We start from the raw sequence: 21943 nt of genomic DNA on the forward strand, positions 1-21943 counted from the left end.
CAAGGTGCGGGTTCATAAAGATGAAACTATTGTGATGTTGGTGTTCCGAAGCGCTTATGCTTCTCAGGAAGCGCTAGGAGTGAGCTGACATTCAGATTAATACTTTCACATCGATGGCTTCAGAAGGTAAGAAAAGATGAGGTACTCTTACCAGCAATGGTGGACTTACAAGCCATGAGCGGTGAGTCAAATGCGCTTGTATCACCAAGCGGTGAATGTAGGTTCCGATCCCAATCGATGGAATATTCTTGCCTGAAGGGCAACCTGGAACCTTACTCATCGAGGAAGGAGATGAGCTAAACCTGAACGCCCGGCTATCTTGGTTTGCCATCCTATTCTGAGGTATAGGGGGCTTTAGTCATCATCCATGATCCACCTAATTAAAGACAGTTCCCAGGGTATAAACGAGAAAAAAGAAAAAAAAAAAAAAAAAGAGCCTCCACATGGTGTAAATCCAACAAAGAAGTAGGGGATTTATTTAAATAAATGTATCTTCCAACATCCAATAAAAGCAATCCTGAGAGTAAAAATTTGGTTCAATTGAACTAAAAAAGCGCAGTAAAAAGATGGCTAGGGTAGCAAATAAACCCTACGCGTTTTGTCCTCAGACTTCTGCTGGGGTATCCAGTTTAGACTGAAACACCAAGGAGCCAAATGGGCCTATGAAGGGAACACCCTGTGGGGAACTAGGGGTTACCAGACGCACCAATGGATGGAGACATCCACAAGCTGAGAAAGGGGACAACAACACCATTATTAGCGCATCTGATAGTATCTGGAGATGTTGAGTACTCCTCATAAGAAGATCAGGGTTTATTGACACTCAAAAATGTATGTAGGAAATGGGATTTTAAAGGTACACCCAATATAAGGAAAAGCACTGTCAGTTAAAAATTTATACCAATATTTATTAATACAGTTTTACACAAAAAAACAATAAAATGTGAAAACAGTTTTACATTCAAAGTCAAAGGTAAACATCCTCAACCTAGTATTGACAAATGAAGAGAAAGAACTGTAATCACAAAGAATTCTAATCATAACCACGTCCACAAATTTCAACATGTTTCGCCAGGAAGGCTTCATCAGGAAAATGGATGAGGATTTTTGTTTATTCCACAACAGTACACATGATAAGAAAAACCTTGGATGTATAAGAAAGAAAACAAAATTAGGGATAAATAAATAGAAATGATACATAAAACAATTATGTTTATACAACTTGATAGCTCTTTAGCTAGTATAACCATGACTCCACCAAACCCCCCCCCAGAAAATTCAACAGCAACCCCCACCTGACCCCACCCCAGGCTTACACCCTCCCCCTCCATATACTCCCAATGACACAACCCCTACGTCAACTCCATACCTCTAAAAAGAGTTCCAGGGAAGTCGCAGGACCCGAAGCGTCAAGTGAGAGGAGAGGGGAGGAGGGATACCCCCAGAGTTCACTCCCCCCTGTAATCCAGAAAAATGCCTGATCACCCGTAGGGAGAATGTAAGAGAACTGTCAGGATGCGCCTGGCACGCACACGTGCGCATTCACAGGCATCGGCAGATTTCCTTGCGCAAGAACACACATCTGACCACAATTGGCACCTGACAGCCTATTTAAGGGTTGCTCTGATTTCTGACAGGTGCTGCTTGATCTTCAGCTGTGTCCTGAGATTCTGAAACCCTGTTTGTTTGACTTGACTTCCTGTTGCTGAAACCCTGGCCTTCCTGACCCTGTTTCTGGACTCTGATTACTGGTTCATGATCCTGGCTTCCTGTTTGACCTTGCTCCTGTTTATACCTTGGTACCTCGCTGCCCGCCTGTTACTGAACCCGGCTTACCTGATGACCTCGCTCCTGTCTCCTGTTTGGCTCCACGCTGTTTTCGAGTACCTGTGCTGGCCGTCCATACTCTCAGCTTTGCTGGTTCCAGCTCTTCACCAGAAACGCTGCCTGCACTTCCCAGTCTGCAACACTTCTGGCAAGTTCTGCATGCAGCATTCACAGGCACTCGTGTTCCTCCTGATCCTTGCCACCATCTGTTCCATCTCCAGTGGGGCTTGGATTGGAGATACAAGAGAGGTTGACCTCGTCATTTCAGACTCCTATCAGGTACGTGACAGTATCAAGCAGCCTCAAATGGAGTCTGAAAGGGAGGCCTCTCCACCAGAGGACATTTACAGATCTATTTCTGTGCTATCCAATATTGTGCAGAAGTTACAAGAAAATCTGAGTCGCATGGAAGAGCGATTTCCCCACGATGAGAATGTCGCATTGGCCTGTGCTCTGCTTTTGGTCTCTGATTCATATACCCAAACAGAGTCCGGCTTGTTCCATGAGGTTGCTTCCGCTCCTGAACCCAGGGTGCCTAAGCGATTCTCTGGAAATCGCAAGAAGTTTCGCACATTCCGGAATTCCTGCGAACTATATTTCTCCCTGTTACCCCGAACCTTCACGTCTGAAAACATCAAGGTGGGGTTTATCATTACGTTACTATTGGATGAACCACTTTCCTGAGCTCATCATCTCCGGGAACAACATGACCCTGTCCTGACAACTACGGATTCTTTCTTCTCAGCCATGGCTCAGCTTTATGCAGACCCCTTCTACCAGCAGACTGCCGAATTCATGCTTGGCAAATTACAGCAAGGTCCAAGGCCTGCTGAGGAATATGTAACTGACTTCCGTGTATGAAGTGCAGATACCCAATGGAATCATTCCGCACTTCGCCACCAGTTTCGACTAGGACTGTCTGACACCTTAAAGGATGAGCTTGCCAGAGCTGGAGTTCCAGCATCCCTGGAAGACCTGATCGATCTAACCATTCAGATCGATCGGCGATTACGTGAAAGGCAATCCGAAAGGTCCAAAAGGAACCCTTTCTGTGGCTTCAAGGTCTGACATTCCTGCATCCTCATCCGTTGCATCCCCCAGAAGGAGGGAACCGCATAAGACTCCTCATAGAAGTTTTCGAAGACCACCCCTTTCTCCTGATGAACGCCTTAATCTACAGGACAATCTGTGTCTCTATTGTGGGGAGGCGGGTCACTTTATACAGACTTGCCCGGCAAAGACCCGCAGGTCTTTCTCCCGTCAGCCTCACATGATGCAACTCTCAGGGAGGTACCAGTCTCATGTCTCTCTTTCCATTGTGCTCCAGTTTTCTGAAAAGACTGTTCCTGCGGATTTATATAGATGAAAGCCTTGAAAAACAGTTCATCCAGCCCTCCACTTCACCAGCAGGGGCCGGTATTTTCTTCGTGGAAAAGAAAGACCATACCCTTAGGCCCTGTGTGGACTATCGTGACCTTAACAGGGTCACTGTTAAAACCCTCTGCCTCTGATCCCTGAACTTTTTCAAAGGCTGCGTGGGGCACGAGTGTTCTCCAAAATAGATCTGAGAGGTGCTTATAATCTTGTCAGAATCAGGGAGGGAGATGAATGGAAGACGGCCTTCCGAACACGCTTCGGTTATTTTGAATATCAAGTCATGCCATTCGGACTCTGCAACGCCCCTGCCACATTCCAACATCTGGTTAATGACGTTTTTCGGGACTTTCTTGATTTATTCGTCATCGTGTATCTGGATGACATCCTTATATTCTCTGAAACTCTAGAATCCCATAGGACTCATGTAAAGAAAGTACTGGGTCGGCTGAGGGAACACCGCCTTTACGCAAAGGCTGAGGAATGTGACTTTGAAAAACCAACCATACATTTCCTGGGACTTGTCATCTCTGCTGACGGTATCTCCATGGACCCACAGAAAGTCACTTCCGTCCTGGAATGGCCTGCCCCTGTCGACGGGAAAGCTGTTCAGAGATTTGTGGGATTCGCCAACTTTTACAGAAAATTTATCAAGAACTTTTCTGGCATCAACACTCCCATCACTCAGTTAACAAAGCAGCATGTTCATTTCCGATGGAACCCTGAAGCTCAAACAGCTTTTGAACAGTTAAAAACTTTATTCACGTCAGCTCCTATCTTGAAACATCCTGATCCATCCTTAGCCTACGTTTTGGAGGTGGATGCCTCTGAGAGTGCACTGGGCGCTATTTTGTCTCAACGCCAAGGTCCCAAATCTTTGCTCCATCCTGTGGCCTTTTTCTCTAAGAAATTAAATCCTTCTGAAAGGAACTATGATGTTGGAGACCGAGAATTGCTGGCTATCAAGGCTGCGCTTGAAGAATGGCGCTACCTCCTGGAAGGAGCAGCTCACCCCATCCTCATCTTCACAGACCATAAAAATCTTGAATACTTGAGGACGGCTAGACGACTTAGACCCCGGCAGGCAAGGTGGGCACTTTTCTTCTCTCGTTTTATGTTCCATATAACTTTTCGTCCTGGTTCAAAGAATGGTAAACCGGATGCCTTGTCCCGCATGTTCAGCGACCCAGTGGTATCCTCAGAACCTGATACTATTCTACCAGCCAAAAATGTTTTGCTTCTTCAGGCGGATTTGACATCTCAGATAAAAGCAGATGTGATAAACCAACCACCTTCCAAAGATCTGGCTCTTCAATTGAGGGATGGTCTGTACTTTCATAAGGAGCAAATCTTTATCCCTGAGCAATTCAGAGTTGCTCTCCTGAGGCGATGTCATGACCACCCATTAGCGGGCCACTTTGGAATTCGCAAAACGGCCGATCTGATCTCTCGTACATTCTGGTGGCCAGACTTGATGCAAGACTGCAAAAGATATGTTAACTCTTGTGTGACATGCCTTCGGAATAAAACGGACAGAGCCAAAACTTGGGGCCTACTTGAGCCACTCCCTGTACCTGAGAAACCATGGAGCATGATCTCCATGGATTTCATGGTGGAACTCCCCCCATCCAAAAACTTCACCACCGTGTTTGTTGTGGTGGATCGCCTGACCAAGATGGCCCATTTTGTACCCTTACAAGGAACTCCTTCGGCCACGGAGACCACCTCAGCTTTCATCAAGGAGATTGTAAGATTACATGGTGTCCCTGAGAGCATCACCTCTGATCGTGGGGTGCAGTTTACGTCTAGATTTTGGAGGGCATTATGCCAAGCACTGAACATTGAACTCCGCCTCTCCACAGCCTACCATCCACAAACTAATGGACAAACTGAAAGAACCAATCAAACCCTTGAGCAGTACTTAGTGTTTTTCATCTTTTGCACAAGATGACTGGCTATCACTTCTCCCACTGGCAGAATTTTCATACAATAATTCCATCCACTCTGCAACCAAGCAATCACCCTTTTTTGCCAATTATGGGTACCACCCCTCTTTCTTACCTGAGCAGGCCATTGAATCATCTGTACCTGCTGTACAAAACAGATTAAACTTCCTCAGTACTAATAACCAATTACTGCAAGATACAATCTCCAAGACTCAGGCAAGCAATAAAACTGAGATGTCCCTCAAGAAAACTTGGCCCAAAATTTTTGGGACCCTTCCCAGTCAAGAGGAAAATTAATGCAGTAGCATTCGAGTTGGTGTTACCCAAGATTCTAAAGGTCCACCCTGTATTCCATGTCTCTTTGTTGAAACCAGCTGTACTACCAAGTCTATGCTGGCGTTGTAGGACGGGGGAAGGAACAATGTTCCATATTTTCTGGGACTGCCCTAAAATCAAACCCTATTGGCGGGAGGTGACACGCACGATCGAAATTCTGACTGGTGCCACGTTGGGGGGTGACCCTGGGGCGTGTCTGTTGCACCTTTCTAGACGTCCAATCAAGAAATATAAAGCCGCCCTAACTATACAGTTACTGAATGCAGCCAAGGCCTACATTCCCTTATTTTGGAGATCGGAGACCCCACCAACTAAAATTCAGTGGTATGCCAAGGTTAATGAGTTGCGCGATATGGAGGATCTTACTGCCACTTTATACGGTAGGGAGGAGGCCTTTCGTGAGACGTGGCGTCCCTGGCAGCACTTCATTTACTCTGAGGTGTACCTCCGTGAGGTGGCACTGACTGAATGACCCCCGGGCTGGGGGCGCCGCGCCACTGTCCTTAGCCTTCATTTTCACCTCCTCTTTCTTCTCCCTTCTTCTCCCCCCTTGCCTCTCCCTTTCACGCCCTTATCTCTCTCTCCCACCTGTGTCTTCCCCATACTTCCTTTTTCTCCTTTTGTTATTTTATCCCATTTTTATATCCTTTCAGTGATGGGAAGGTCTATTCAGATATGTTGTATATCATGGTGTGCATCGCACTTTGGTAGTATCCCATGGCTGAACTCTGTTGACTCTCTAGGAAGTTTTCACCCCTGGTCAGAGGAGAGTTTTTCCTTCATTATTTGGATATGAAAGGTGCACGATCTAAATGATAATCAGGGTTACTCTCAGGAAACCTCCCCGGTTGTGTAGTAGGTCAGTTACCTAGTTTGACCCTTTTCTTTTTTTCTGTTTCATATATGTTCCACAGATCGTGCAAACAGGAGAATTGTTACTCTATAGTATCGAAACGACAAATAACTCTGTTAACGACTTATCGCTACCATGGTTTTTATTGTAAACTCATAAGCTGTATGATATCTTATGCTTTGTTTACTGAACTGTAACATTTACTTTTGGAAAATAAAGGAATTACAAAAAAAGAAACCAGCTGTACCAAATCCATTTCCAGATCGGGTTTCTGAAATTCCTCCTCCGCTGCTCATCGAAGGGAATGAGGAATTTGAGGTGGAAGCCGTGTTGGACTGTAGAAGAAGGCATAACCAAACACAGTTCCTCATTAAATGGAAAGGCTATGGGTCGGAAGAAAATTCCTGGGAACCAGCTTCAGATGTGCATGCTCCCAAACTAGTGCAAGCCTTTTTTCAATGCCACCCAGAGAAAAGACACTTGAAGGGCATCTGGAGGCTGCCCTTAAGGGGGGGGCAATGTAAGAGAACTGTCAGGATGCGCCCGGCACGCACACATGTGCATGCGAGCATTCACGGGCATCGGCAGATTTCCTTGCGCAGGAACACACATCTGACCACAATTGGCACCTGACAGCCTATTTAAGGGTTGCTCTGATTTCTGACAGGTGCTGCTTGATCTTCAGCTGTGTCCTGAGATTCTGAAACCCTGTTTGTTTGACTTGACTTCCTGTTGCTGAAACCCTGGCCTTCCTGACCCTGTTTCTGGACTCTGATTACTGGTTCATGATCCTGGCTTCCTGTTTGACCTTGCTCCTGTTTATACCTTGGTACCTCGCTGCCCGCCTGTTACTGAACCCGGCTTACCTGATGACCTCGCTCCTGTCTCCTGTTTGGCTCCACGCTGTTTTCGAGTACCTGTGCTGGCCGTCCATACTCTCAGCTTTGCTGGTTCCAGTTCTTCAACAGAAACCCCGCCTGCACTTCCCAGTCTGCAACACTTCTGGCAAGTTCTGCACGCAACATTCACAGGCACTCGTGTTCCTCCTGATCCTTGCCACCATCTGTTCCATCTCCAGTGGGGCTTGGATTGGAGATACAAGAGAGGCTGACCTCGTCATTTCAGACTCCTATCAGGTACGTGACAGAGGGATGTATATTGTTATGAATGAAGACCATCCAAGACAGAGGAGATGATCACAATATCTGTAACATATATCATAGATAATAAAAATACACATATTGCGGGTGGGGGGAGAGAAAAAGTCCACAGCAGTATCTAGTCAGTGGACCATACTCACCGACAAAAACAAGGAAGAGGGGCGCCTCTGAGTATAAATCAATAATCATTTATTACAACAAACAATATCCACTCACATGGAAGACTGTAGTATTGCGTTCCGGTGCATCTCTGAGTAGAGGAGAGGTTGGAGGACCACAAGTCTCAGCGAGTCCGTGCAGTGCTGGTCACACATCAAGTCCTGGCAGGGATGGATGGTGATGGCAGAACACGGTGGAAGTTCCCTCGGGTCTCCAGATGGCACTTCAGAATGGGTAGTAAGTTAAATAACAAAGACCAACGGTCTGTGGGTTCCAGGGAGGGGGTGGGGGGACGTCAAGGCCGATCGCCGGGCGCGCTGCCGTCTGAGGCTCGTACGGCTCCGTGGAGAGAGATGGTGACGGCCGTACAGGGAGCCAGAACGAGGCCTGGAAAGCAAGCGCAGCGCGGCGCCGGGCCGTGACGTCACAGCTCTGCGACGCGTTTCCGAGTCTGCGCGCTATAGATGACAGGAATAGCGGCACTCCTTTTTCAAGCATAGGGGGCAGATGTGATGGCAGTCCTTTTGTAGTCTTTGGGAGGGAGGGGGAAGGGGCGGGGCTGAGAATAATAAACAGTATCCGGATACAATGCAGCTGTTTGGCAATACTAGATATAATGCACATGGAAGTGGGGCACAAGTAGATAAAATTTAAGCATAGAGTATCTGTACATACATATATAGAAGACATATGAGCATAGTTATACATAGAATTGGAAAATGGAAATTAAAAAATTAAAATTGTTTGATTAAAAACCAGTACACATCCACCTGCAGAATAAAACCTGGTGCATATGCAACTAATATGGACCATATATAAGAACATGTAAGTGTATCAATTGAGAATTGGGATGGTACTAAAAATTAATAGTAATAATATTAATGATCATGGACCAGTGCAAGATAAAAGATATAAATATATATAAAAAATAAGAAATTTATATATGTAAAATACACAAGAGATGGTGATTATATAAACATAAATATCAGTACATACTGTAAATATAATTAGCAATGTAACACAGTCCGCAAGGGAAGAACCAGGAGAAAGGAGCAAAGGGAGGGGAAAAAAAAAGGGGGGGGGAAGGGGGGGGGGCGGGGAGGAAAAACAAGAAGGGAAAGGAGGGGGGGGGGGGAAAGAAAGGAATGGAGGAAAAAAGGGGGGGGGTTAGAGGGGTAATGGGAAAGAATGAGGGCAGGGGAGGGGGCGGGGGATGGAATATACTTACTCGTGGACCCGCCACCCCCACAATAATAGATATGTTAGTGTGTACACAACCTGTGGTAAGGATGATAAAGATACAAGCAATGAATATACACATACCATATATAAGCAAATAAAAGCAATATATATCTATAATATGGTGGCAATCTCGATGCCCTCATTCAAGCCCCCAGGCGAGAGGACGTCGAGATTGTAAATCCAGAACGTTTCCCTTGCACAGAGCTTTTTGAAACGTTCGGCGGGAGTATATGACTTGGGGATTTGTTCAATTACCCATACAGTCACTGTATGGGTAATTGAACAAATCCCCAAGTCATATACTCCCGCCGAACGTTTCAAAAAGCTCTGTGCAAGGGAAACGTTCTGGATTTACAATCTCGACGTCCTCTCGCCTGGGGGCTTGAATGAGGGCATCGAGATTGCCACCATATTATAGATATATATTGCTTTTATTTGCTTATATATGGTATGTGTATATTCATTGCTTGTATCTTTATCATCCTTACCACAGGTTGTGTACACACTAACATATCTATTATTGTGGGGGTGGCGGGTCCACGAGTAAGTATATTCCATCCCCCGCCCCCTCCCCTGCCCTCATTCTTTCCCATTACCCCTCTAACCCCCCCCCTTTTTTCCTCCATTCCTTTCTTTCCCCCCCCCCCCTCCTTTCCCTTCTTGTTTTTCCTCCCCGCCCCCCCCCCTTCCCCCCCCCTTTTTTTTCCCCTCCCTTTGCTCCTTTCTCCTGGTTCTTCCCTTGCGGACTGTGTTACATTGCTAATTATATTTACAGTATGTACTGATATTTATGTTTATATAATCACCATCTCTTGTGTATTTTACATATATAAATTTCTTATTTTTTATATATATTTATATCTTTTATCTTGCACTGGTCCATGATCATTAATATTATTACTATTAATTTTTAGTACCATCCCAATTCTCAATTGATACACTTACATGTTCTTATATATGGTCCATATTAGTTGCATATGCACCAGGTTTTATTCTGCAGGTGGATGTGTACTGGTTTTTAATCAAACAATTTTAATTTTTTAATTTCCATTTTCCAATTCTATGTATAACTATGCTCATATGTCTTCTATATATGTATGTACAGATACTCTATGCTTAAATTTTATCTACTTGTGCCCCACTTCCATGTGCATTATATCTAGTATTGCCAAACAGCTGCATTGTATCCGGATACTGTTTATTATTCTCAGCCCCGCCCCTTCCCCCTCCCTCCCAAAGACTACAAAAGGACTGCCATCACATCTGCCCCCTATGCTTGAAAAAGGAGTGCCGCTATTCCTGTCATCTATAGCGCGCAGACTCGGAAACGCGTCGCAGAGCTGTGACGTCACGGCCCGGCGCCGCGCTGCGCTTGCTTTCCAGGCCTCGTTCTGGCTCCCTGTACGGCCGTCACCATCTCTCTCCACGGAGCCGTACGAGCCTCAGACGGCAGCGCGCCCGGCGATCGGCCTTGACGTCCCCCCACCCCCTCCCTGGAACCCACAGACCGTTGGTCTTTGTTATTTAACTTACTACCCATTCTGAAGTGCCATCTGGAGACCCGAGGGAACTTCCACCGTGTTCTGCCATCACCATCCATCCCTGCCAGGACTTGATGTGTGACCAGCACTGCACGGACTCGCTGAGACTTGTGGTCCTCCAACCTCTCCTCTACTCAGAGATGCACCGGAACGCAATACTACAGTCTTCCATGTGAGTGGATATTGTTTGTTGTAATAAATGATTATTGATTTATACTCAGAGGCGCCCCTCTTCCTTGTTTTTATCTTCCTCAGCCTATTGGACCCTGCTTCTGGTCTTTTATTGGTGGCAGCCCTGATAGACTTCCTCTTGTGTATATGTCTATATACACCTACAGTCACCTACCCTGCCATTGGACTATTTGGGATCTGTTATGTGAGGTATACCTGCTTTGCGCCTTTTTACTTGTTTTTTTTTTCATACTCACCGACACCCCGTGATATAAGGAGATATTTATATTGGGAGCTCATGAGGACTAGTGGCACAATACCAATTATGAAAATGCATCTATGTGAGAATCAAGGGAAGGGACACGACTACTTAATGGTTTCTTGAAGGTGTTCACAAAGCTGTGTAGAAAACTACATCACGTTCCTATTGGTGCTACTGGAGAGACACCCAAAGATAATGAACCTCAAAGGGTAGTCACAATATCAAGGTCCACAAGTTGAGGTCTACAGTGCCAGACGGGGTCCTTCCTCACACAGGACCACGACCGCACTGTTCATACACACAATAATTTTACCAAAAGAGACTAATAGGGGATTAGAAGAGACACCGACAAGGTCACAGACTAGACGGAAGTAAAGGGGTCACTATCCATATTTTATACAAGTTGTATCGCTTACTGTTTTAAGGTATATGACACTGGATCTACATTTATTGGGCTGGATCTGGGGTCGTATACAGTTCCACATGAGAGTGTGAATTTATAATTATTTGTTGGTTCGCTTATGTATTCTATGTTCTTGGTTTTCCTTTTCTTATTTCTGGTTTTATTAAAGTACATGCCCAAGTTATACCCTAGGACTGGGGGGTCTGGACGAGACCGGGAATACTCCCCCGGTCGTAGTCTAACCTCCTCCCCACTAGGTCGAAGCACCGCACCCGGTGATATTCGGAGTGTGCTTCATTGCAAAATATTGCATAAGATTGTTTCTTAATCAGTAGTAGAAAGGACAATTCTTTCTTGCTCTCTCATTTCTACCTCTTCTCCCCTCTCTAATCTCCTCACCTTTCACCCACTCACACCACTCCTCCCTACCCCACCCCCAATCCCCACTTCCCCAGCACAGCCGTGATGGATCACGTCAATATTTTCTCGCTGAACACCAAAGGGTTAAACATACCCGAGAAACGCTGTATGCTCTTGAATGATCTTAAAAGAGCTAGAGCAGATATAGCGTTTATACAGGAAACCCACTTCAAAACAGGCTCACCACCATGCTTGCAAAACTGGTACTTTCCAATAGCCTGCCACGCTACAAATCAAACTAACAAGTACCTATACTCCTGAAAGGAAAAGTACCCTGGACCTGCCGCGACTCTAGAATAGACCCTGAGGGTCGGTATGTGCTCATTAAAGGACTAATAGGGGAAGTGCTGGTGACACTAGCCACTGTCTATGCACCAAACGATAGACAAGATACCTTTATACACAGTACACTATCCCTCTTGATGGACTTCACTGAAGGCCATCTGATTTTAATGTACCCCTAACCCGAACAGTAGACACATCCTCCGGTACCTCCTCCTTGCAATTCAGTGTACATAAACACATCTCAAAAGATCTACTTAATGCCCAACTGATGGACATATGGAGACCACTCGGGAGAAAGGGACTACACATTCTTCTCATCCCCCCACAAAACATACTCGCGTATCCTGATACCACATTGCCAATTGGAGGCAGCACATGACCCAGTGACAGGGAATATCACTTGGTCAGACCATGCACCCATTACCATGCGCTACTCCCTCTCATGGACCTCGACATCTCGAACAAGGATCTGGAGGCTGAACGAAAGCCTACTACAGACTCCTATTGTGTTGACAGATGTTATGAACAAACTGAAACAATACTTCCAAACCAAGGACATTGCTGACTGTGACCCAGGGATACTGTGGGAAGCTCCCAAGTCCGTAAAAAGGGGAGGTCTTGATCAAACACGGAGCACGTATCAAAATGAGAACGGGAAAAACAGCCTAGTGCTCTTAAACAAGATACAGGATTTAGAATCAAAACACAAAAGTAACCCAACACCCTAATTAGAAACAGAACTCCTGACTATTAGAAGACAGACGGTAGATATATTACAGTACAAAGCCAAAGCAGCACTACAATTCTGTAGGAAACTCTCCTATGAATCAGGTAACAAGTGCAGGAAACGGTTAGCCAAAGCAGTTAAACAGCAGAGACTGCAAGCATACATACCCCAAATTCTCTCACCTTAGGGACACAAGAAGGTCATGCCCACCCAAATTGCACGCGAGTTCCAGGAATACTATTCCTCCTTATGCATCCTCCCGAAACAGCATATCAGTGACACTGATATAAGAGACTATCTTACCCTATCAGACATCCCTAAACTTTCAGAGGAGACAGGGGCAGCTCTGGAGGAATCCATCACGTTGATGGAACTGCAGTGCGCCATCAAAGGAATGAAACCAGGTAAAGCACCAGGCCCAGACAGATTTACCCTACAATACTATCAAACCCTCTTACCAGTACTAGGCCCACACATGGTCAAATTATTTAACATTCTTACAGAAGGAGGACGCTTACAAAGAGATACCTTAAGGGCCCAGATTTCCCTCAATCCCAAAGAAGGAAAAGATCCGACCGCTTGCGGCAGCTACAGACCTATATCCCTCCTGAATATAGATCTTAAACTCTTTACTAAAATATTGGCCAATAGACTCAGCACATGACAGACCTCATACATCTAGACCAAGTGGGTTTCGTCCCCTCAAGAGAAGCTAGGGACAACACCACCAAGGTACCTAACCTAATACATAGGGCCTCGGTGACCAATACACCTTGTGTTTTCCTCAGCACAGACGCTGAGAAAGCCTTTGACCGGGTTAGTTGGGAATTTATGTCCTCCGTCCTTAGACACATTGGATTAGGTAATAAGATGTTACACTGGATTTCTAATATTTACTCTAAGCCGACTGCCTAAGTTAAAGCCAACGGAGTCCTCTCTGAACCCTTCACCATCTCAAATGGTACCAGGCAAGGCTGTCCGTTGTCACACCTTCTCTTCGCCCTAGTACTAGAGCCATTTCTATGCACGATACGAACCCAGATATAATGGGTATCACTATAGACCAGGGCCAATACAAGATTTCTGCATATGCAGATGATCTCCTATTCTCCCTTACCAACCCTGTTGTATCCCTTCCAAACCTAATTATTATCTAATTTGAAAATTAACTTTGACAAGTCCACGGCTATGGGCATCAAAATGACACCAGGCAACCTGTCTGTCTCCTCTGAAAACTACATTTAAATTCAAATGGTCAGCTATCTCAACTACCTGGGGACGTGTATCCCAGGCGACCTGACACGCACATTTGAAATCAACTTCCCTCCAATGCTGACAAAAGCCAGAGGGCTGCCCGAGAAGTGGAACAAGGGGCTCCACACCTGGTTCGGCAGATGCAATCTTATCAAAATGTGCATCCTCACAAAATTTCTTTATCTGTTCCAAGCACTGCCAATCAAAATCCCATCTCTATACTTCAGATAAATACACTCCCTCTTTACCAAATTTATATGGTCACATAAGAAACTGCGACTACGCACAAGGTACTTGACACTCCCAAAACAATACGGAGGACTGGCCCTTCCAGACATAAAAAATTATCTAGCAGTACACTTAGGGAGAATCATCGACTGGAACAGACATGTACAAATTAAACTGTGGACGCAGATAGAACGCAACCAGGTACATATGCCGCTAAAGGGAGCGATATGGTGCTATGACCAACTCCCTCCGGACATGACGACACACCCCATCACAGCTTCCTGCAGTCTGGGACATCCAAACTTCCATCTGGATCCAAGGTCCAGATAGCAGGAGAGGAGAGGTACAGATACCAGTTGCAGAGACAGGGGATTTAATAGACTTTTCTGCTGAGGAAGAACAACCTGATGAGCCTCCAGCAGAAGAGCTGCTATCAGGGCCAAAGTTCACTGTGTTCTGCCCAGCACCAACAGTGGCTTCGGCCTTCTTGAGAGAAGAGGTAGTCGGCCTTTCTCCCACAACACTGACAGGGACATGTGATTTTCTGCCAGCAGCATCTATGGAGTTAAAACAAACTTCTCCAGCTGAAGATCTGGTAACTGAACAGAGGGTCCAAGACCTCTGTCCCACACTTTTACCAATTCCAGAGACTGGGGATTTAGTAGACGTTTCTGTAGAGGAGGAACCACCTGGCAAACCCCCAGCAGAAGTGCTGGCAACCGGACAGAGGGTCCAAGACCTCTGCCCCACACCTGCAGCAATTGTGGAGGCTCAGGCTGAGAAGATGGCAATCACTTCCCAGCAGCAGATACAGGGGGAGAAGGGAGAGGAGGTGTGTGTTGTCCCTCCCCAACAGTTGGCCAGGGTGGAGGAAGTGGGCTTTCCTCCCCAGCAAAGATCCGTGTACCTGGGAGACAGTACCATCGAAATGTCGTCCCAGCAGCCAGATGAGGGAATGGAAAAGGAAGCAGCCGGCTCACCTCCCCAATGGCAGCTACACAGTTTGAGAGTGGAGGAAGCCAGCCTCCTGCCCCAACAGTTAGCCAGAGCAGAGGATGCGGAGTCCCCAGCAGAAGTGCTGGCAACAGGGCAGAGTGCTACCAACCTCTGCCCAGCACCGGCAACAACTACAGAGTTCCAGGGAGGCGGGGCAGTCGGCCTCCCTCTCCAACAGTTAGCCGGAACAGATGGTGTGGGGTTTCCAGCAGAAGGGCTGGCAACAGGGCCGAGGACTGCTGGACTCTGCCCTCAACTAACAGAGGATGGATTTCCTGTGAAGGTGGATGGGACTTCAGTCTCCACCTGTATACCCCAGGGATGCTGGGCAGTGGGCCCCGATCCCCAACAGCATGACAGAGTGAGCCCAGACACCCTGTCTTCTCTCCAGCGGCAGAAAGGATTCCAGGGAGAAGAGCCAGTCCAGGCCTCTCCCCAGCGGCAGATATGTTCTCTGAGAGAGGCAGAGGTTGGCTGGGTGAGTAATACTCTGTTTGGAACAATTTGTTTGGGGTACTGTGTGGGTACAGGCAGTAGAGGACTGGAACTATGGACTAACTTCGGAGTCAACCCGTCTGGGGTCTCCTCCTGTGTTAGTCTCCTGCCGAAAGGGGAGAAATGTCACAGACCTAGCCGGGACAGAGGCTGTTGGAGAGGACTGTATGCAAGCCTGTTGCCTTTTGATTATGGGCCCTGGATTTTCAATGGATTCATTCTGTTGGGACACATCCTGTGAGGAGATGCTGGTGTCATCAACCTGTGTTTATGTTAATTGAATGAGCTAATGACATTGTCCTCTATACAATGTAGGAGACGGGACGACTGCTATTGTGTTAATTAACTGTATGAAGCTCGGTGACCACAAGTCTGGGCGAAAGGTCATGTCTCAGTCACCTAGGCTGTATAAAGGATTAATTAGCTCATGTCGTGGGCTCGATAATGATGAACACAACCTCCCTGACATAAAGAAATTCCCCACTACTCCCAATTCTTGGCAACCCGGCGTTTATGCCTGGATTGAACCAATCAGAATATGAGACGCTTTTGACAGCAGGTAAAGACTGTGCTCTACACTACGTAGACGGAGATCGATGGACATCGATCCAATCACTGACGAGTGATACTGGTAGCTTCCAACTTTCATTCTGGAAAGCTATACGATTACATCACTTCATCCACTCAATACCAGACCCAGTACAATTTAAACGCGATTTGACAACATTTGAGGACTATTGTAGAGATGAAGGAGTACTACCCCAAGTACTGACGAAAACATACACCCTACTTAACACCCCATCAGAACAACCAGACCTGGTGTTCTTACAAAAATGGGAAAAAGACCTAAAACAGACTTTCACTGATGTGCAAACACAAAATATCCTCAGATTCCCTCTAAAATCGCCCATCTGTACAAGAATACAAGAAACGAACTATAAGATTCTAACAAGGTGGTAGAGCTGCACGATTCTGGCTAAAATGAGAATGAGAATTTTTGCTTAGAAGATAGATCACGATTCTCTCACGATTCTCGCGGCGTAACATCATCTTTCACATTAAAACAAAAAAATTGGGCTAACTTTACTGTTTCTTTTTTTTTTTTTTATTCATTGCAGTGTATTTTTTCCCAAAAAACTGCGCTTGAAAGACCGCTGGGCAAATACAGTGTGACATAAAATATTGCAGCAATTGACATTTTATTCCCTAGAGTCTCTGCTAAAATATATATAATGTTTGGGGTTCCAAGTAATTTTCTAGCAAAAAAATATTGATTTTACCTTAAGAAACAAGTGTCAGAAAAAGATTTAGACTTTAAGTGCGGCTTAGCCGCGAAACTGTTGAGGCTCACGTCCTTAAGTATATCAAATTGCCTTCATTTACTCATGCAGGCTCCATATATCGCTATCTAAGAATATATATTGTTCTGTAACATTTCTTAAATTGTTTTGTTGTCAATCTGTATTTTTTATATAGATTTTTTAGTGTTTATAATTGAATAAACTGAATTTTTATCTACATTGTCTGTCTCTATGAGGTACCGCAATAGTCCACATTTTTTCCTATGGTGAGGTAGGACTTGTTTGGAGTAGTCCTTGCTACTTCCTCCCCAACCCCCCCCCCCCCCATTACAAATTAGACTTTAAGTGGTTAAACTTCCTGCATTTACACATTAAAAACTTGGCAGACTGCCTGGATTTTTTTCTTTACACACAGAACTTTCCCTTTGATCTAAGAAGGAAGTTAGTTACAATGTTTCAATTTAAAAGCTTGGCAGACTGCCCAGATGTTTTCTTTTGACAGCTGAGTGAGCAGATAAGTCTCTCCACTTGTTATATGACAGAATCGGCAAACTCTGCAATAGAGATCCTCAGTGGGGTTGAATCGAGATCACGATTTTTTAACAATTGTGCAGTTCTACAAGGTGGTACTATACGCCTCAGTTACTACACAAACTTTTCCCTACCATGACAGATAAATATTGGCGGTGTCAAACAGATAAGGGAACATTTCTCCATATCTTTTGGTCATGCCCACTACTACTCCACTTTTGGACAACAATGGAGACAATTGTACAAAATTTCACAGATTACACAATTCAAAAAAGATCCAGTGTTCTTCCTGCTGCACGCCACCACAATCCCGGCACAATCGTACGAGAAATCCATTGTGCGACACTTGCTCAACACCGCAAAATCTTGCATTCCAGCTACCTGGAAACAAAACACACCTCCAGCCATTGGATTGTGGCTGCGTAAAGTAGAAGAAATTAAGAAACTAGAGGATCTGGTTCTTAAAGCACAAAACAAACAAGAAAAACACTCTAAAGTCTGGAGGCTGTGGAACGTGTACATATACTCCGATGAAGGGCAATCCTTACTAAATTCTTAAAAGATGTCCCGATACTTACCTCCTCAACTATTGGTTCTATATTCAGATATTCGGATGTCGTGTATTTGACAGACACAGACACTCCGACTAAGCACGCAATTTAGTGATTAAGACAATATCACATATGCTAGCATACAAGATCAGGAATGTTTATTGTCAAATTGTATGAGCACAATATTGCTTTACCTGCCTGTTGCAACGGTTTATGTATTCCACGTTGCAGATAGAAATGGGGCTCTTACTGGAAAGCCCACATGTATGCTTTATTGTCTATTTTGACCACAGTTGTTCTGTACCCCTTCTGTATTCCCTTGTTGAAAAACCTTAATAAAAATTTATATTTGAAAAAAAAGATATACAAGTAAAAATTTATGTAGGGAGATTTGTTTCATCTCTGTGTATCATCTGACGCTATTCACTTCACTGGATATAGGAGAGGGTTCACAACCACTTTAAACATGGGAAACCACAAATTATACAAGATGCACAGGCTAAAAAGTGGGAGTATAATAAACTGAACTGTTTTATGAAACAGTTACATGTTATGTTGATCCACTCAGAACTTTGTTGCCCTCAGTGAGAACATGTAAGATCAGACCAAACAGTGAAAAGTCAGATGGTGTTATCTGTACATTTGTACCACGTGAGTAATTCAAAGTACGGTACTCAAGCAATCGGTATGTTAGTATTTTCGCACAGCAGAAGCATTTTCAGAAGTCATCAGCAATTGCAACCTCTATGTCTCTCTGATGGCATGCTTCCATTAATGCAAATTTTACTACAACTAAAAAGAAAAAAAAAAAAAAAAAGAATTTTTTTTAATGCATACGTTTATGTTCCCTAAACAGCTTTAAATACTGATCAGCGGGAGCATTGAACCGCTGTGCTCTATGTGATCGCAGTAGTCTAGCTCTCCAGTGTTCCATCGCAATTTTTATACTTTTAACCACTTAAGGACCAGGCCTTTTTCTGGACACTAGTTGTTTACAAGTTTAAATTAGTATTTTTTGCTAGAAAATTATTTAAAACTGCCAAACATTCTATATATATATATATATATATATATATATTTTTTTTTTTTTTTTTAGCAGACCCTAGAGAAAAAAAAAGGTGGTTGTTGCAATATTTTATGTCACACTGTATTTGCGCAGCGGTCTTTCAAATGCAATTTTTTGGGGAAAAAAAATGTTTTTCCATGGAAAAAAAAAGTAAAGTTAGCACAATTTTTTTGCATAATGTGAAAGATGAAGTTACGCTGAGTAAATAGATACCTAACATGTCATGCTTTAAAATTGCGCATGCTCGGCTACAAACTACGGTACTTAAAAATCTCCATAGGCGATGTTTAAACATTTTTACAGGTTACCTGTTTAGAGTTACAGAGGAGGTCTAGTGCTAGAATTATTGCTCTCGCTCTAACAATCGTGGCAATACCTCACATGTGGTTTAAACACCATTTACATATGTAGGCGTGACTTGCATATGCATTTGCTTCTGCACGCAAGCTCGGAGGGACGGGACGCTTTAATTTTTTTTCTCTTTTATTTATTTTTACACTGTCCCTTTAAATTTTTTTTTTTTTTTTTGATCAGTTTGTTTCCTATTACAAGGAATGTGTAAACATCCCTTGTAATAGAAATAAGCATGACAGGTCCTCCTTATTGCAGGAGCTAGGGGTCAAACACACATCAGATCTGACATTTACACTTAAAATCAAAAACAGCAGACAGATGAAAATTGACCTGGGCAGGAAGGAGTTAAACTTGCCCAGTATTGAAGCGGTTAAACCAAAAAAAAAAAAAAAAAACAAGACTTTAGTAGCACTTTAAGCTGACATTACACAAACAATTCTAATTTCTTGTATTTTAAACATTCACAGTGCTGGAGGAAAAAAGTAAGTGAACCATTTGCGTTAATAGCTGGTCAAATCGCCTTTGGCACAAATGACTTCAAGGAAGTGCTTTAGGTAGCTATAGATAGGTAGCACAACATTCAGGAGTAATTTATGAGCATTCCTCTTTACAAAACTGCTTCAGCTCAGACACATGCATTGTTGGATGTCTGGTGTTAATGGGTCACCTGAGGTCATTCGAAAGTATCTCTATAGGGTTAAGGTCTGTGCTCTTACCGAGCCACTCCAAAAAGGTGCATTTTCTTTTTCTAAAGCCAGTCTTTAGTGGCTTCACTTCAATGCTTAGGGTCATTCTCCTGCTGCATCACCCAACACCCTGGCATTATCCTGTAGGATATTTTGGTAAACTTAGGAATACATTTTCCTCTTAATATCAGAATATACATAGTGCTGTGTATTCTTCCCAAACAATTCAACTTTTGTTTCATCAGTCCACAAAATATTTTCCCAGTAGCGTTTCAGTTTGCCAAGGTGCTCTTAGCTGTTACTCATAGATTTTTCTTTAATTCACTGAGGATTTTGTGTTGTGCCGTGGGAGTCATCTTGGCTGGGCACCCACTTCTAGGAGTAGTAGCTACAGTATTAAACGGTCTCCATTAATAGGCAATTTATCTGTTGACAGATGGATGCCTAAACACTTTGAGATTGCTTTGTATCCCTTTCCAGCCCTATGCAGATAAGCTACACTTGATTGTACATCTTCAGATGTACAATTCTTATAAACAGCAATATTAAAATGTTTGAGTATCTTTTATCAAAGCAACTAAACCATGCTGCCAAATACATTTTATTAATTGCACTCTGCGTGAAAACTACTGTTTCGTATAGCTTAGTAATAAGTCTATGGGTTCACTTACTTTTTCCTCCAGCACTGTGATTGTTTAATGGGTGTGTTCAATAAAGACACAGAAATTAAAATTGTTTCGTGTTATTAGCTTAAGTTCATAGTGATGGTCTATTGTTGTAACTTATAGGATGATTCCGTCACATTTAATGACAAATTACTGGGGAAAAAAAAAAAGTTAATTCCAAGGGGTTCACATATTTACTGTGTCTGGGGTCCTGTGCATACAACTAAGAATACGTTTTGGCATCAACTCTGACTCACAAAAAAAAAAACTCACATGATTGGAATGATTAACATGAGAAATCCTTTTCTTCTGCCCGGGGAGTGGTGCTGTAAGATTTTGTCCAGATTTCTCTGCATCATCTTCATTCAGCTGGAAAAAAAAAAAAGGCATGTGTGTGTTGATATAACATGCACTAGGTTTCTGTGCGATACATTTGAAAAGCAGGAGGGAAATGGAAACCATTGAGAAAGGTGTAAAAATAAGACATTCTATCTGTGCTTCTGGCAATGGACCAAACAAAAAATTAGTTACTAGATTCAGACAAAATATGCAACAGAAAATACATTCAGGGGTTTTACCACAAGAATTAAGAGACCACAGATGATTGATAAAGTACTGTAAAATTGAAAAACAGCAGGATAATTTTACGTCAACTTTTTATTCAAGGAATGTTAAACTTAAAACGAAGCCCTCCCGTGCTGAGTTCTCAGAGCTGCAGCGGGCTCCCATCTTCACTTGTCTTGCTTCCGGGCTCTGCGACTGGCCAGAGCTGCGATGACGTCACTCCCACGCATGCCAAGTAGTGTGTGGAACTTTACTTCCACTTTAACTTGCATGTAAAAAGGACCTTTTCCGTACATAAAAAGGCAACAACATGAACTGCTTGCCACCTGCCCACCATCAAATGATGGAGGGGTGGTGTAGCTCTCGTTCTGGGACCAAGTCCCAGAGCGGCTGCACTGGCGTGGCTTTTGCGGCTGTGCCGTATTGCTAGGACACGGCGCTACCCCGATCTCTGTACAGAGCTGTGGCTCTTTAACCATGTGATTGGCTGTGTCCAATCACAGCTGGTCACATGTAAACACGAAAATGAAGGTAATTGCCTCTCAT

At 44.1% G+C, this 21943-nt stretch overlaps 1 protein-coding gene across 3 annotated transcripts in view; it reads right to left on the reverse strand.

Moving 5' to 3' along the window:
• The window catches only part of REXO1 (RNA exonuclease 1 homolog), a 313808-nt gene that overhangs the window by 198676 nt on the left and 93189 nt on the right, over positions 1–21943 (reverse strand). For all 3 annotated transcript variants that reach the window (XR_012235589.1, XM_073595259.1, XM_073595251.1), the window contains exon 3: positions 21107–21202. Coding sequence is in view for 2 of the 3 variants with exons in the window: in XM_073595259.1 (XP_073451360.1) it covers positions 21107–21202 (96 nt within the window). In the remaining variant the exon portion in view is untranslated. The remainder of the gene's footprint in view (positions 1–21106; positions 21203–21943) is intronic.

The sequence above is a fragment of the Aquarana catesbeiana genome, linkage group LG01 (assembly GCF_042186555.1).
Source record: "Aquarana catesbeiana isolate 2022-GZ linkage group LG01, ASM4218655v1, whole genome shotgun sequence".
Lineage (NCBI taxonomy): Eukaryota > Metazoa > Chordata > Amphibia > Anura > Ranidae > Aquarana > Aquarana catesbeiana.